This window comes from Acromyrmex echinatior, chromosome 7 (assembly GCF_024713525.1).
Source record: "Acromyrmex echinatior isolate Ae372 chromosome 7, ASM2471352v2, whole genome shotgun sequence".
NCBI lineage: Eukaryota > Metazoa > Arthropoda > Insecta > Hymenoptera > Formicidae > Acromyrmex > Acromyrmex echinatior.
In genome coordinates this window covers 15,467,762-15,484,634 of record NC_141858.1, presented here as the reverse complement: position 1 = coordinate 15,484,634, position 16,873 = coordinate 15,467,762, and the positions used below count along the sequence as shown (strand labels likewise).

Here is a 16,873-nt window from a genome sequence, read left to right as displayed (position 1 = left end):
TATTTATCCTTCTAAAACATAAGTGTGTAAAAATTAGAATTTACAATTCTACTCTCATTGTCAGTTGCATTTAATTTTTGCTAATTAAAATGAAGAAATTTTTAATGAGCAGATGAAAGTATTTCGCTACAACTAGACAAGTTAATTGAGCTTTTCTTACATTGCAGAGGGCTTTCAGAGAATGGCAATGATGACGAGGTGGAGAGACCTAAGACAAAAGTGACGATCGTTGAGACGATAACGGAAGACGCGAATTACGTGGCCAATTTGAGCAACGTCACATCGAACGTTGTTGGCAAAGTCGGTAGTATGTTTGGCAAGGGCATCGGTGGTCTTTCTACAAAATTCGGCTCAGCTAGCAATTGGTTCTAGTTATTGTTTCTAGCACTCTGCCAGTAAACCTTACATTCGATTAGTACGCTCCTTTGTCTAAATAAGGGGATGTGAACAGGGAGGCTTTTAAAGGCGTAGACAGTACCCTATAGGCAGTATGATGATCTAGAATTTTGTCCATATAAACGAATGATACGATTAAACGATGCAATCGATCGGATCAGTTTGGCTTTTATCGTTAGCAGATTTCTCTTCGAGAGAGAGGGTTCCGGCCGTTCGCCGCGACGTTCAATGCGCGGAGCTACAAAATTACTTACTGACTAATCACGATCAAGAAACTAATTGTTAATATATTTACTTAGTCATAACTTTCGAATTTGAGATAACAATGCATATTAGACGTAACAACACGCGCGTTGAGAATTATGCCAACTCGTTGTGGGCTCGTTTTAATTAACCGATTATCATTTATGTTTAATCTCAGGTAATAGTGGAAATATAGTCGAAATATATTCGGAAAGGCTGATTGTACGGGAATACGTACGATATAGAGTATAAATGCGTAGATCTGATCATATTACAAAGGTATATGTATATAAACATACATGCATATATGCAACGTGTAATTATGAGGTATTCATATATTCTGTCGTGGTCTGCATGCGACAGGCTAACGTCGTTAATATATATTAGCTGAATTGTCAGAGCGCAGAATGCAGATTTTCCTATCTACTCTGTGTACGCGCGAATTATTTTTGCGGATTTAGTTATCGGTGGATAAGAATACGGGCATGTATTTCGCGTAGGCTGGAAAAAATTCTCGGGTCGATTGCAACGTTACTTGGATACGGATCGCGATAGTGGAAACGCGGAAAATCCCGGAATATAGAAATGAAAAAGCAGGGAAAGGAGAACCATGACTGACAAAGCTGCTTACCGAATTAATTTTGCAACCAACGGGGCAACGCTTTTTCAATATTAGATACGATCACTATTATCTGCTGGATGACTATTCGCTCGACTTGAACGAAAAATCTCTCATATAAAATCGATCTTTATCCCTCATATAAAATCGTACCAAAAGATACTTTTTTAAAAAATTCGATTTAAAAATTATTTTAATGTTTATTTTCGCGCGTAAAAATGTTTTGTTTTATTATCAGTAAATCAAAGTTTGATATAAATAAAGAAATATTTTAATCTCTTCTTACTAGTACTTTTTTATTACAATTTCTGTTTAATCTTAAAAGGCATGATATAGGCGATTTTCCTCTATATATTATTAATCATATTATTGTCAAACTTAAATTTCTTCAAATTTTCTTAAATGTAACATTACCCATTTGTTATTGAAAAAATTATAACGCGATCACAACATTACAAGTAATATATTACTTCCAATCTCTGTTTATATACATATAAGCATGCTAATTTATAGTCGAATGGTCACCATCAGAAGCAGTGACCGTAATAGCACGTTATTTTTCATCTATGTTATATTTATGCTAATTTACAGCTAACAATAAGTTACAATATGCATATAAATGTGTAGTCAATATCGATATGTATTAGCGTATCGTCCGCGGTCTATAATCGTGATTCTTTATTTGCAAGCAGAAAGTAAACGCAAGCAAGTGAGGAATTTTTGTAGCGAGAGTCGCACTCAGTTTATTAACAGATAACATTAAAATTCTTATTTATCCGACGGTAAGAGAAGAATTCTTTTTATATAAGAACTGTATGGAGACTATTAATATTCTGCAAAGTAAAATTCTTCAGTATGCACCAAATGCACATTATTATACGCATTTATTTGACATTTTTTTATTCTTAAGAGTAATTCTTAATACATGTGAAACTTTCTGAAATGGTCACAAATTTGGGAGCAATTCTGATCGTATTTACTACAAAAGTTTACTGTTGAAAGTTGCTATTGAGAGTGGCTCTTAGAATCGATAACAAGTTATTCGAATGAAATACTTTCAATCTACATTTTAATCGTGATGAAAGGAATATATCTTCTTTAAAGAGCTTTATTTTTTCTCGTTATTGTCGTCAATGACACGTCGATATTACTAATGTCCTGTGAGAAAACAAGTGTTATGTATGTTTATATTGCAAGAAAGCCTTGTCTCTCGATTACGAGATGCATATATATATTTTCCAAACCTCACGATATAACATTCATATATCAATGGATATTTGTATTCAGCTTGATATATGAACTCTTGAAAGTGCATCAAACGCGAAAGTATAATACCGAAGCAGGATGAAAAATGTACATCCCTGAAAAAATTCTTACTCTATCTTGAGTTGCAGCAATCTCTCTCCATTAAATTAGTTTGTACATTTTTGCTTTTCAACGCGTGAGACAAATCCTAATAAAACCAGAGAGAAACCTGACAGAAGATATGAGGGACCTATTTCCTGTAACCGCAAAATGCTCTCGCGCACTATTGTCCTCTGCAGAAGTGGAAACTACACAACAATATCCATTTTTTGAGGTGCTCCTGATGGAAATAAATCGCTGAAATTGTTGAAATTATTAAAATCGATCAAATTGAAAGAAATTTCACCACACAAAAAATGAATATTGTTGTAATTTACAATAATTCTACTTCACAGGACAGTACGCGGGAACATTTTGTGATTACAGGCCCTCACCTCTCTTAGGTTTCTCTCTGATCGTATTCATATCAAACTCTTTGAGCTTTCTCTGTCTACCTCAGATTCTAAGAAGCATTTACGCTATTTACGTAAAATAATTTTAGAACGATGAATTATAAGAAGCGAGAAAATGATATAATCAACTTAACAAAGTTGATTCACAACCGAAATTCATAAATTTTGGGATAAAATGTATAATTTTTTTTTCACAGATTAGATTCGAACAATTTACGTGATTTATATATACGCAGTGCCGAAACTACTATAGTGGCTTTAACATATATGAAAACAAGTCGAAAATCTAATATGTCGAACAGTTTCGGAGTTACGGGGTATTGAAGTAAAAGAATATATAATATAAATTGCTTGAAAAGTGTAACACTCTATATGTATACAGACACTACCTACAGGCTAAAAGTTTAAAAACATTTCTTAAAAAATTGACATTTTTTAAAATTTGACAACAATGTGTTTTTAAACAATATATATGCCAGGAAAAATAGTGTTTCATATATAAATATATATAAACATATATAATCATATAATCTAAAGATTTATACTGTTAAAAATGCTGTTACAGATATTTGAATAAATAATTAATCTCAAAATGTTAAATTTTTAAAGTGTTTCCAAATTTTTGGCTTGAAGTGTATATACATATTCATATATACATATAAAATTAAATTTAAGACAAACATAGATTATGCCAAATTGTTTATTTGGTATCGATTTTTCACTGTTTGGTTAGCAACGGACACGTTTTTCATCCTACTTCGACGAGTAAGGCAGTAAAAATTAAATGTACGAGGCGGAAGAGAAGAAACACTACAAAACGGTAGTTGCGCGAACGCGAGGCGAGGGATTTACCATTCGTTTGTATATACTTTAGCGATGGCGAGAAACGGGAAGTAGTAAATTTTTTATGGTACAAAATAACAAAGAGACAGCTCGCGCGAGAGTACAGCACGGAAATCCGACGGATTTAGCCTGGTTGATCTGGATTCTCATACGGACAACAACGCTTTGACATTGAACGCTGATTGGTGAAAAGTCGGTTGTGAGGGTAAAATTTACCCCCATCATCCGTTTTTCACGAATCAGCGTTCGGTGTTAAAGCTCTGTCGTCAGGATCCGGGCTAAGAGGATCGTTCTGTCACGCGCTTAATAACAAAAGCAAGAGATCGTATTCAAAAATATTCGCATGGCTTGCAAGTTGAAAACCTTGCCTGTTTTCAACGCGCAGCGAAAGAAAATTCTTAAGGACGATGTTATGCTTTTCATCGTCGACTTTCGAACTTGACAAAATATTTTTTGATGCATCGCATGTTTACAAAGTAGGGTGACGAAAAGCGAGCTCCCTTATATTCTCTCTCAATTATCTCTCTGTCCTTTCTCTCTCTCTCTCTCTCTCTCTCTCTCTCTCTCTCTCTCTCTCTCTTTCTCTCTAGTTTTCTCTTTTCTTCTTTTGCATTAGAATTTAACAAGTGCATGTTAGTTTGCTAAAGGATGAGATAATTGTACTCCGTATTAGAATTCTTTTAATCTATATACATAAAGGAAAGTCATGTAATATCGGCCAGCTTATATATAGGTATCGGCCAAAGCTGATTTCCATTTATCCCCTTTGATAATAGTGTCGCACGTACATGATAAGATGTGCCCTATTATTTTATATATTGACTACATACGTACAGACGTACAAACGTCCCAAACAGAAATGATAATGAAATCGACGTCGACTTCATTATTATGATGATTCCATTATTATTTCTGACTGGGATATAAGTATGTATGTACGTGATTTTTTGAATGTTACAATTTACAAGGAAAATATTATATATTTCATATGTGATACATATAATCTTAATAATTTACAATATAAAATTTTCTAAATTTTTTCTAAAATTTAAATGACTTGGCGCTGTATTATTAGTCATTTTTGCATAAAAATCTGTTGAATTTATAATGAACCGGTACTAAAACTGATTTTATATTAATTTAAACTTGATTTTGAATATCGAAAATTACAACATTTTATGTTTAATCGGAAAGGGAAAGAGTATAAGAAAAAATAAGGATAGTTCTGAAGCACTTTTGCCCCAATCTTAAATTCTAATCTGTTCCTTTTTGCTAATTATTAATCTTTTATATCTTCCAATTTTTTTTTAGGTAAAATAATTTTCGTTCTTTTATCAAGTATAATTTGAATTACAAACAACTTTTTTTTTTAAAAAATAAATTTTTATTAAGTCTAGCCTAAGTTCTACAAAAACTTAGAGCGGCCGGTATTACACGACTTTCTCCTATTGTTACATATTTTCGATGAATGTTCCACCGAGGAAAGGAAAATGCGTACGGCGTTGGATGAAAGCTACATCTTTGCATTCAATTTTCGATTTGTGTTGATTAATTTGTGTTGATGTATTCTTTTTTAAATCGAGATACGCGAAATGCATCAGTGCTCGATGAAAATGCTTTTATCACGCTTCGGAATTTTTCCTTGTACTAAGCCAAAATTTACTGAATCAGTTTTTTTTTCAGACATAAATATGAAGAAATCCAAATTGAAAACAGATTATCAGTGTTAAGATATTTTTAGTTATTAAAAATTAACAAGATAACTTTTGATTATGTGGATAGGTAACACAACCTAATTTAATTTTGACTAAAGCTGATTTTATACTAATTTAAACTTGATTTTTAGTATTGAAGATTACAACATTTTATGTTTAATCGGAAAGGGAAAGAGTATAAGAGAAAACAAGGATAGTTCAGAAGCACGATGAGCGCGTGATTAATAGTTGCTTGAATGTTTCGCCATTTTAACGTCACAGCGAAGCGCGACGTAATTGCATGATTTATTAGTGTGACGATATTAATATCGATTAAATAAACGCGGCCTTACACATACCGAAACATGATAATTGCCGTTGTAAATGTGACGAGATTTTACGAAAACGAACGCGTGCTAGGACTCGTTTTTAGTTTTAAAGAAGCAAAAGTAGGTGAAAAAGAACGAAATCGAAAAAAAAAAGAAACAAAGCGGGGAATTTGGAACGTTATCAAAAATAAAAGAAGCTAAACTATTATACTTATCGATACTAACGACGTTAGAATTATTATGATTATCATGGTTATTCTTATTATTGATAATTCTCCTATACTCTACGACTAATTAGATTAGGACAGTTACAAAAATGATCTCTCTCACTCTTTCTGTCTGTCTGTCTGTCTGTCTGTCTGTCTATCTTCTACCTATTTATCTACCAATTTTATCTCGATCTGTCCGTCTCTGTTGTTTATTCCGTCAATGGTGATACTTCAATCGAACTTCGATACGAACACTTTTGTCGCCAGCTCTCTTCACTTGTCTCTCTGCCTTTCTTTATTTCTCGTTCTTTGTTTCTTTCTTTTCTTTTTCCACCAGATTTTCTCTTTTTTGCTATTCCTTTCTCTTTCTCATTTCATTTTTTTTATTCCTTCCCACCTATCTTTTTATATTTTTACGTTGAAACTGTGACTTTACTTAAACCGAAGAGATGGTCTTTTTACTCTAATCAATGTTCTAGTCGATTTAACTTTTACTCAACTGTTGTTCTCTCGTTAATAAAAATTTCGACAAAAAAAGCAAAACAAGATACAGAAAAAAACATATATTCCGACAGTTTTTTTATTTCCTTCTCAATAATCGGCTCGATTGATCGGCATACTCTATCGGTATCATCCCGTCATGTGTTTTTCACGACGAAAAGAAAAGAGAAATCACTCGCTCTCATCGTTTGTCGCCTACATAATAAAGTCTAGAGTGGAAGGTAAACGTGGTATGAATGTGCGCATTTTCTGTAAATAATGGCATTACTTACATACGCATGTAACACGCGCCAGCATCCTCATCGAAGCATCGTCATTGTAAAAGAAAAGCAGCCAAAAGGAAAAGATCTTATAAGGAGAAGATGGATTTAGAAAAGATTCGATTTTGATTTAAATTCGAAATGTAAAGAGATGTGGAAAGAAATAGTAACAAGATTAACTCTCTTTTTCATCTTTTTTCCTTCTTCATTTCGGATTCAACAGCAATCGAATCTCCTTTAGTTCCATTTATTCTCACCCAGAGAAAAAAAGAAAAGAAAAGATTATTTAAAGAGAACACGAATTTCATTGTAAATAAGCAAAACAGCGCGATTTCAGATTTTTGTCATCATCTTGCCAGTTTTCGAACTCGCGAAGAAAGAGAAGAAAGAAAGAGGGGAAGATTGTTTGCTTAATCGGAAATAAAATGAACGATAACCAATGATAATCACCGCCTATCTCACTCTCTCTTTCTCACTCACACATTCTTTCTTTCTCTTCTCTTTCTCTCTTTTTCTCTTTCTTCCTTTCCCTCATTCACCCTCATTCATCGGAGCATTAATCGCATCTCTTTACTCGACTGCAAAGCGGAAACGACTGTGATCTAGATTAGTGTTACACATCGCATGAAGAAGAAGAAAAAGAAGAAAAAAAGAGAAAGAAACAAGAGGAAAAACAGTCGATCAGTGCTTAAATGCGACATCGACCATGATCATGACAATGTAGATTATGAATATCGATAACGATTAAGTATTTCTTATGGACTCACGCATATACATAAATACATAAATAAATGAAAAAATTATATATATATATATATATATATATATATATATATATATATATATATATACATACAGAGTATCTGGTAAGTTTTAAGCGTTCGTGTAGATAGAGCGGACGAGGTAAAAAGTCTTTTACCATTTTGCAATTTTCGCAATATTTAACAAGATATTAATTACTAAAAATTGCCGAATATTGGTCTTTAATAATTTTTTATTCAAATGTTATCAACTACAGAAAAACAGCGAGAACTTTACAGAAAAACAAAAATTGTTTATTTTTTCTCATAGAGCTCTAAGAATTTTTTCAGAATTTTTGATCACTTTTTAGCATTGCATTTTCTTATTGGCAACTGTTTGTACCAACATGAGAAAATACGATATTTAAAAATTCTGAAAAAATTCTCAAAACTTTATGAGAAGAAAATAAACAATTTTTGTCTCTTTCTGTTTTTCTGTAAAGTTAATAATATGAATAAAAAATTATTGAAAACTTCAGTCAATATTCAGCGATTTTTAAAATAATTAATATCTTGTTAACTATTATAAAATGGTAGAAGACTTCGACTCAATTTAGTCTGATCTATCTACACACGAGCGCTTTGTCAAAACTTATCGGACATCCTGTATATATATCCATATTACGCCACGCAAATAGAGAGGCTATGCGAAAATCGTCGATTCATTCTTTTCTTTTTTCCTTTTATGGAGCATTTGTGTAAGTAATTTGCATGTGGAGCAAAAAAAAAATGCAAACGCATATATGTAACTGCAATTAATAAAGTATACCTTGTAAAATGTAAACATATCATGTAGCGTGTCATACTTTCGTACTCGTCGCGTTCGTTTGCTCGTTCAACTTTACATCGTTCAACATTCGCGCTTCATCATGCAGCACTTCATTCTGCGTGAAGCATCTGACATCCCGATATTATGGCAGTTATCTTAAATGCAATTAAGATCACCATATCAGAAAATATTGGTATAAAATAAAAATTAATATTCTCTTCAAAATACTTTTTTCAGAGAACGTTCCAGAGGTTTAATTATTTAAAATAAAGAACAGAAAAATATAAGAGTCGGTAAGCAAACAATAATTTTAGACTTACACGTTCGATATACGTAACGGAATTCTTATTTCGCAGAGAGATTTTGCATGTAAAATAATACCAATAATGTCCAATGATATTTTCTTCAATAAATAATGTTTTAACTTATTAAATGTGTGATTAATGTTTTGGAAGATCGCCGTAATAATTCTGAATTAATTTAGTTACAAATATAATTATCAATATTATCAATAAATAATAAACAAAAAGGAGCATCAACTAACGCAAGATCTTCTTTGCGAATACTTATGTTCCTTATATATCTAAAAAATAGAGATTAATTCAAATTATAAAATTTTTTTTTAGACATCTCGCTACAATGATTTTTGACAAGATTACGCTATCTTAAAATTTATCTCTTTCTGAGGGATAGAATAAATGAACTTTTGATAAATATTGACAAAAGAGGACCCAGCTTCAATAACTTTGACAACATACATCAAGATTAAAGTCTCTTTTGTCAATATTACCGAACTTTTAATTTTGTTCAGTAGTGTAGTTATTTTTTAAATCCAATTCCGTTAATTTCTACTTTACAATAAACTGTTATATACTTTCACAATTTTTACAGATCTTACTGTTCCTGTATGTACAAATTTTTCTATTAAATAATAATACATAATAATACTTCTTATCAATATTTCTTTCATTTTGTTTCCTATTCTAGCCGCAACATTATTGAGGGCGTTAGCCCTCACAATGAATTTTCTACCGACGGCTAATCTCCTGTAAGAATGTTCATGGTGAAATCAGATTCCACTATGAAAAGGCCGATCTTTAATAGTATCTCATCAGTGACTTAACCGGTTTAACACTTTTGAAGTAGAATCAGTCATTAGATACAAGACACATGATATATATATATATATATATATATATATACAATTATATCTGTATTTGCGTTTAATTTCCTGTTGATGCCATTCTATTTACATATTGCGTATTAAGTACTATTCATATGGTTTACATTCCAATATGTTCGCTTTAGTAAAATTTGAAGACAGCATATATTATGTATGTCGGTCATCTAATATTACTGTAAATAAAGGCATTTACAAAGTGAAATATAGTAATAATTGTAAGTACTCAGTGGTCATTATAGCGAAAAATGGTAAGTTAAAATTTTTATTTCTATCTGTATATCTGTAATTTTATATACACACACATATATATATATATATAATTTAGCTCAAAAATTAATAAAATTAAGGTTATTCAACGTATTTTTGCATAAACTAAAGAATCTGGCAGAAATAAGCGTCGCTCTGCCCTGAAAACAGAGATATTAATCGTTCAAATTGACAATTCAGGTTAGGAAATTTGTCACAGCACGCAACCTCTGTATCTCAAAAATTAATAAAATTAACTTATTCGACACGTTTTTGAAACGAAAGAATCTGGCAGAAAAATGTGTCATTTTGCCTCACAAATTGAGATGTTAATCGTTACAGTTTATGTCTGTTCAGGTTAGGAAATTTATCGATGGCATAGAGGAACATGAGAACATATAAGCAGAGGCTAGAATGGGCTAGAATAAAAATATCTTCTGCTTTAATTTCACAAATTTTTTTGATAATACAAATTATTTTTGATAATTGTTGAGTTTAGGGACTTCACCTCCGATCTTGATAAAATTAATTTCATTCGACGTGTTTTTGCATAAAATTACATAAAATAAACGAATCTGGCAAAAAAAGTGCTGTTCTGTCCCACGAATCGAGATATTAATTATTAAAGTTGACAAATATTTAGATTAGGAAATTTGTTATGTCAATGGCATTGAAGGTTACATAAATTCTCTGTTTTATAAACACAAATTCTCTACTTTAAAACAAAAATTCGTTGCTTTACAAACACAAATTGACATTTTAAAAAACAAATTCATTGCTTTATCTTTCCCCGAGGAGAGATAGGGTAAATCTTCCTTTGCATGGAAAGTAAAATAGTACTTAATATTATATATGTATAGCAGAAATGTGATATTTTTCGAACTTTTTGTATTAATAACTTTTTAACAGATGATGAGCTAAAACCTGTCAGAGGTTACTCAGGGTCATGACTTGACAACATGATGGGAGGGAACTTCCCTATTCGATATATTATAATAACCCAAATATATATCGTATTATATATAAATAGAATATATCGTATCTGTTCTAGATAATAAAAAAGTATTACAAGAGATATTAACAAATATAGAAAAATACAAACCATACATAAAGTGTGAAAGATTGAAAGTAGAAGAAAATGACCAAAAAAATAAAATACACTCCAAGATTACGCACAAACAAGGCTGCGATTACAAAATAAACGCAATGAAAACCGTAAACGAAACGAATGAAGATTATGATTTTTCTGTAAAGGAGGAAGATTCTGATTACCAAGAAAACATTGATATTCCCCAATTCTGCGATGAGCCCATTCGTAATTATGCTAATTATGAAATATGGTTTTATTGCAATGATTAAAATAAAATTAGGTAATTATTCGGATTGACGGACACCGCGTCAATGACCTTGACCTTGACATATGTTATCAAGGTCACGACTCTGAGTAACCTTCAGAAAGTTTCAGGTGGCGGTTATTGTTCGTTCAAAAGTTATTAACAAATAAAATTAAAAAATAACGTCTTATTTCTGCTATATACAATATTAAAAACTACTTTATTTCTTTTTGCATGAAAAGTTGTATGCCCATCAATATATAGCAGAAATAAGACATTTTTTTAAACTTTATTTGTTAATAATTTTTGAACAAATAGTGACTGCCACCTAAAACCTTTTGAAGGACAGAATCATGACCTTGATAACATATGTCAAGATCAAGGTCATCGGTATGGTGTCCGTCAATAATTATTTAAAATTAAATTTTCATTTTTACGTTAGATATGAGAGCAAGAGACATAAAACATGCATATGGAAACTATGAGGTTAATATAAATCAGCAAAACCATTACCAAGAAAATACTGATTCTTTATTTTATGGCAAGTCTTTTTTTTAATCTACTTTCATATACTAATTATTTGAAATATGCTTTCATTATAATTTCTTTAACCCCTTAAGAGGATGCTGGAGTGACATAATTTGCAGATCGATATAAATCTTCCTTTTAAACTTTTAAACTTTTTAGCTTCATGAACTCAGTATTTGTGCAGATAAAACGCTAGGTTCTGAACTCGTATTGTTCATACGAGCTATAAAAATTTCATATAAGGAAACATTCTCGTTTTTAAATAAAGAATTATTTATTAAGAATTAATTATTTATAGAAATATTAATTATCTTCAATAAATAAAACAAATTTTGGATCGAAAAAAAAACGAGCGTTAAGAGGTTAAAACCATGATTTTATTCATCTATTTTTAGATCTCATAGATATTGAGGATATTCCAATTAAGAAGGAACATGAAAACGATGATAATGTTACGAAAGAAATTGAAGACGATAATAATATTGTAGATGAACAAAACAATTATAAAAAAACTACGGATGTTATCATTTCTTGTGGCAAGTATAATTATAATTTCTTTACATTTAAATGACTGTGTGTTTACCTAAATATTTTATTAAGTGTTATTTCATACTACAAGTAATAATTTGTATCGATATCTATGATTTTTAATATTTACTTATTTTTAGGAAATAAAGTAGATATACTGTGCAATGATAATTTATTGTTTAATACTACGAATAAATGCACATATAGTAAGAATAAAGACGATAATCAAGGAATTGCTAATATACAAGTAAAAAAAATAATATCTAGTAAGTATAAAAATTTATTATATATTATCAATATTATATTGTTAAGCACATTATTATGATGTATAAATATATTGTTCAATTGTACAATTTGTTTTTCTATTACTACATGCACGAATTATGCATTGTTATAATTGTTAGACAGTTAATTAGATATAAAATGTTTTACTCTGTTTCTTAATGTTTTATCTATTTGTAGATATACCTAACAATCTTGAGTTAAAAAATGTGAGAATCTGTCTTAAGAGATTAAATTCTACTGGTACGTAGACATCTGAAAAGTAAAATTGCAAAGAAAAAATATTTGAAATCATTTTATTACTCAAAATATTAATTATATCTGTAATTATATGTATACAAAATGTTGACACTATTGAAAATATTCGTTACACTTATATGAAAATATTATGTAAATTATTTTATAGTTTATTTCTATTTATGTTTCATGATAGTTATTAATGGTGACAAAGAAAACATTGAGGACTCCGAATATTTATCTTCGAGAAATGAGCGAGGTTTATCAGATGAACCATTTCCAAAAAAGCACAAAGTAAATGTAACTACCACTAGATCATTCACTTCAGTTTTTAATAAGTTGCAAACAAATTCGTCTGGATGTAATGATGAAAATATGTATGTTGACAAGTCGAATACTAAATCTAAACAAAACTGCTGCATTTTTTGCATGAAATCACAATCAAAACTTGCGCGGCATTTAGAAAGCATGCATAGGGATGAACCAGAAGTAAAGAAATTTACTATTTTACCCAAAAGAAGTCTAGAAAGAAAGAAAATAATAGAGACTATGAGAAAAAATGGTAATTTCAAATATAATACAAATGCAGCAGTTAATAAAGGGGAACTTATTGTATGCAGACGTCCTAATGAAAAATCCAATAAAACCGCTACGGATTTTATTGCTTGTATGAAATGCAAAGGATTTTTTGCCAAAAGTTCAATACGTCATCATGCTCGAGAATGTTTTAAGCGAAATTTTAAAACGTCTAAAGGAATCATGATTATGGGAAGAAAAATTACCTGCAGGATACACAAATTAGCGAATGATACATTAAGAAACATAGTTTTCCCTGTATTACGAGAAGACGAAGTAACACGAGCAATAAGATATGATGAATTAATAATCTTATATGCAAATAAATTATGTGCTAAGTACAAGCCGCAACATCAACACAATATAATACGTGCCAAATTGCGACTTCTTGGTCGTTTACTCTTGACATTAAGAAAGATAAATAACGACATAGATGACTTTAAGTCGCTCTATTATCCCAAATTCTATGATAATTGTGTGTCTGCTATAAATATTGTTGCAAGATATAACGATAATGAAAAAATATATGAAACTCCAGCAGTAGCGATTAACTTGTCAATTTATATAAAAGACGTAGGAAATCTCTTAATTACAGAATGTATAAAACAAGAAGACACAGAAAGGAAAAAATTAATTGAAGATTTTTTAAAATTATTAACTGTTGATGGAAGGACAAGCATAAATACAATTATTGCAGAAACGCAATTAATTCATAAAAGACACACAAAGATACAACTCCCATCATTGGAAGATATTAAGACTTTATATAAACATTTGAAGAAAAAGAGAGTCGAAGCTTATATTGCATTAAAACAGTCTTTCTCCTTTAATAATTGGCTTTCTTTAGCAGAAGCAACATTAATTACAGTGCATATAATTAATAAACGGCAGGTAAATGAAATTGAGCGAATACTTATCAAAGATTTTCGAAATTATAAAAAGCTAGATAAAAATATGTACAGTAATATCTATAAATCATTATCAACGCAAAATAGAAAAATAGCAGAAAGATACATTCGATTTTATATTAGAGGAAAATTAGAGCGTAGAGTACCTATTTTATTGTCACATGATCTTTGTGAGTGTATTAATTTAATATTAAAATTTCGAGAAAAAGCGAAAATATCAAAGAAAAATCCGTATATCTTCGGATTGCCTGACATCGAGAAATGCAGGTATAAGTATCTTAGAATCTGTGCCTTAATGCGAAAATTCGCAATAAAGTGTAATGCAGTTCATCCTAATACTTTACGTAGTACAACATTAACGAAAAATATGTCCACATATTGTATCCAATTGAATGTAAGTGAAATTGATGCGTCTGATCTTAATATTGTCATGGGTCACGTGCATAAAATGGATACAAAACATAAACAATTACTGTCTATAAAAGATGTATTAAAGATTTCACAATATTTGGAAGCAGTTCAGGAAAATGATGAAAATTATAAGAAATTTGTATCTTCATCAAGTAATGAATCCGAAGAAAATGAATTTGTATCTTCATCAAGTAGTGAATCCGAAGAAAATGAATTAGAAATGAGAAATATCAATGATATCAATATAAAATGGAGAAGAAAGATTTAAGTATGCAAAAATTACGGTTTAATCCTAAAATGTGACATCAGTTGTAGACTATTACAAGCTAAACTATTATAAGCTAAAAAGCAAAGATATTTGCATAATTATTTTTCTTTATATATTCTAAGTAATAAATATATAATGTGAAGTATAAGACAACATTTTAATACTCAATCTAGTTCTCAGCAGTCAATGTATATGCTATGATAATTTAAAACAGAAATTGAATAAAAGTTGAAACGTTCCGCGTTTATCTTACATTTTATGTTGTACTTAGAAATACAGAATATGAAGAAAAATAATTATATGAATATGCATACTTTTTAGCTTGAATTAGCTTACGACAGACAGCATTATAGTTTTCTAAAAATATTTAATTTCCAATTTTTTATTTTTAATATTTAATTTTTAAATATATTATATTGTATTTTTTGTTCATAACCGTAATTTTAATGATATATAAGAATATGTATTTTATATTTTTTAGATAATAAACCTGACACATTATAAGGACAGGTAACATATGAAAATAAAAAAAAAACAAACGGAAACGTTCTAGTAAGTACTTTGCATTTTATTGAAGATGACGCTTGAATATTTAATTTCTTTAAATATTTTATTCTGAAAAATCTATGGCCGATATATAAATAAAAGATAGATTCTTATATTTAAGGTTACCTTGTGTACAGTCATCTTAATGATGTTATGAACAATCAGAAGACTATTATTTAAAACATTACTTAAGATGGTCTTAAAATAATCGACTATGAATACCGACTTATGATTCATTTCATACTTCAAAACTATTACTAATAATAATTTATATAAGTATATAAAATTTACGAATGTTTTTATTTTTACAATATTGATAATATTGAATATTTAATATATTGGGTCATCTAAAAAGTATCCGCGGTACTTTGTCACTAGATATATGACCATCAACACACATCTAGTGACAAAAAACCGCGGATACTTTTTAGATGACCCAATACAATCAAGTTCTTTAACTTTTTTGTCGCTTTGATATACAAGTACATGTTCTTATAATTTATTATTACTATTACACAAATGTACATTACTACTATTTTACATGTGCATTATTTTTTAAATACTATTTTTTTACAGCATCTTATCATCTTGGGAAGACAAAAAGAATACGATGAAGTGAAAAAGATAAAAAAGCGAAACATTTGAAAAAAAAATATATGGAAACTATTTTGTCACTTCTATAGAAGTTTTAACCCTTACCGTACTATGTACATTTTGGTGTCTCATTCATGCTGTCAGGGGTCATCAGAATCTCTTCGGTTTTTCATCTCTTCAAAATAATTCAAAAAATCTCTAAAAATTTACCAACATTCAACTTTCTAGAATAAATATTGATACTTCATTTTGAAAAATAAAATATAGTATAATCTATAATTATCGAAAGACTCATAAGTTGGGAAAAAATGGCATTTGATTTAAAAAATTATAACTTCATAATAAATGAATATAAAAAAATGACTGCAGAGTTTTGTAATTTAGTCCTTAACTTTAGTTCTTAACTTGGCGGACGATTGCGGTACTTTATAAATCTAATGACTTTACTCTCAATGTTTCACATAACGCTTACAAAACGCTCATGAATATCGTTTGTCCTTGTTTAACATTTGATAAATGACAAGGAAATGATTCCACGTGCGTCGTGAACGTTAAAGCGTGGTTTACAATAAGATGCCAGCCAATCACCGTCGTCAGTCGCAATGTTTTACAACACAGAAGTGTTACTAATTACTATTGACATTTCTGATTGGCTGATGTGTTTGCAACTTATTGTAGACCACGCTTTAATGGAATGCAGCCTATATAGATAGTCAGCACGCGTCTATTCTGTGGATGTAGTACAGACACGAATCACATTCATTTTTGACGATTTTATTGACAGTGTGAGCTCTTGCATCTGATTGATGTAT

The 16,873-nt window shown here is 30.1% G+C and overlaps 2 protein-coding genes and 1 long non-coding RNA gene across 14 annotated transcripts in view; 2 read left to right on the top strand and 1 right to left on the bottom strand.

The window, feature by feature from the left end:
* The window catches only part of Cadps (calcium-dependent secretion activator 1), a 41,346-nt gene extending 32,911 nt beyond the window's left edge, over positions 1-8,435 (top strand). For all 5 annotated transcript variants that reach the window (XM_087408222.1, XM_087408219.1, XM_011069532.2 and 2 more), the window contains exon 15: positions 168-8,435. In XM_087408222.1, coding sequence (XP_087264348.1) covers positions 168-372 — 205 coding nt within the window. In that variant the 3' untranslated portion in view covers positions 373-8,435. The remainder of the gene's footprint in view (positions 1-167) is intronic.
* Positions 8,436-9,522: 1,087 nt separating this feature from the next.
* LOC105154179 (uncharacterized) lies at positions 9,523-15,460 on the top strand. Of its 8 annotated transcripts, none has more exons than XM_087408224.1 (8): positions 9,524-9,851; positions 10,901-11,164; positions 11,626-11,724; positions 12,107-12,247; positions 12,380-12,505; positions 12,702-12,764; positions 12,955-14,921; positions 15,403-15,460. In XM_087408224.1, the coding sequence occupies exons 1-7, from the start codon at positions 9,716-9,718 to the stop codon at positions 14,919-14,921; spliced, it is 2,796 nt and encodes a 931-aa protein (XP_087264350.1). In that variant the 5' UTR covers positions 9,524-9,715; the 3' UTR covers positions 15,403-15,460. The 8 variants fall into 8 exon arrangements, with proteins under 8 accessions (XP_087264351.1, XP_087264354.1, XP_087264350.1 ...); XM_087408230.1 differs by having other exon boundaries at positions 9,527-9,851; positions 12,955-14,225; XM_011069527.2 differs by having other exon boundaries at positions 9,529-9,851; positions 12,955-13,052.
* LOC147909246 (uncharacterized) lies at positions 10,949-11,677 on the bottom strand. The gene is made up of 2 exons (XR_015545788.1): positions 11,542-11,677; positions 10,949-11,255 (listed from the first exon to the last, which is right to left on the bottom strand). It is a non-coding gene; the product is annotated as an uncharacterized LOC147909246 (long non-coding RNA).
* Positions 15,461-16,873: the final 1,413 nt, after the last annotated feature.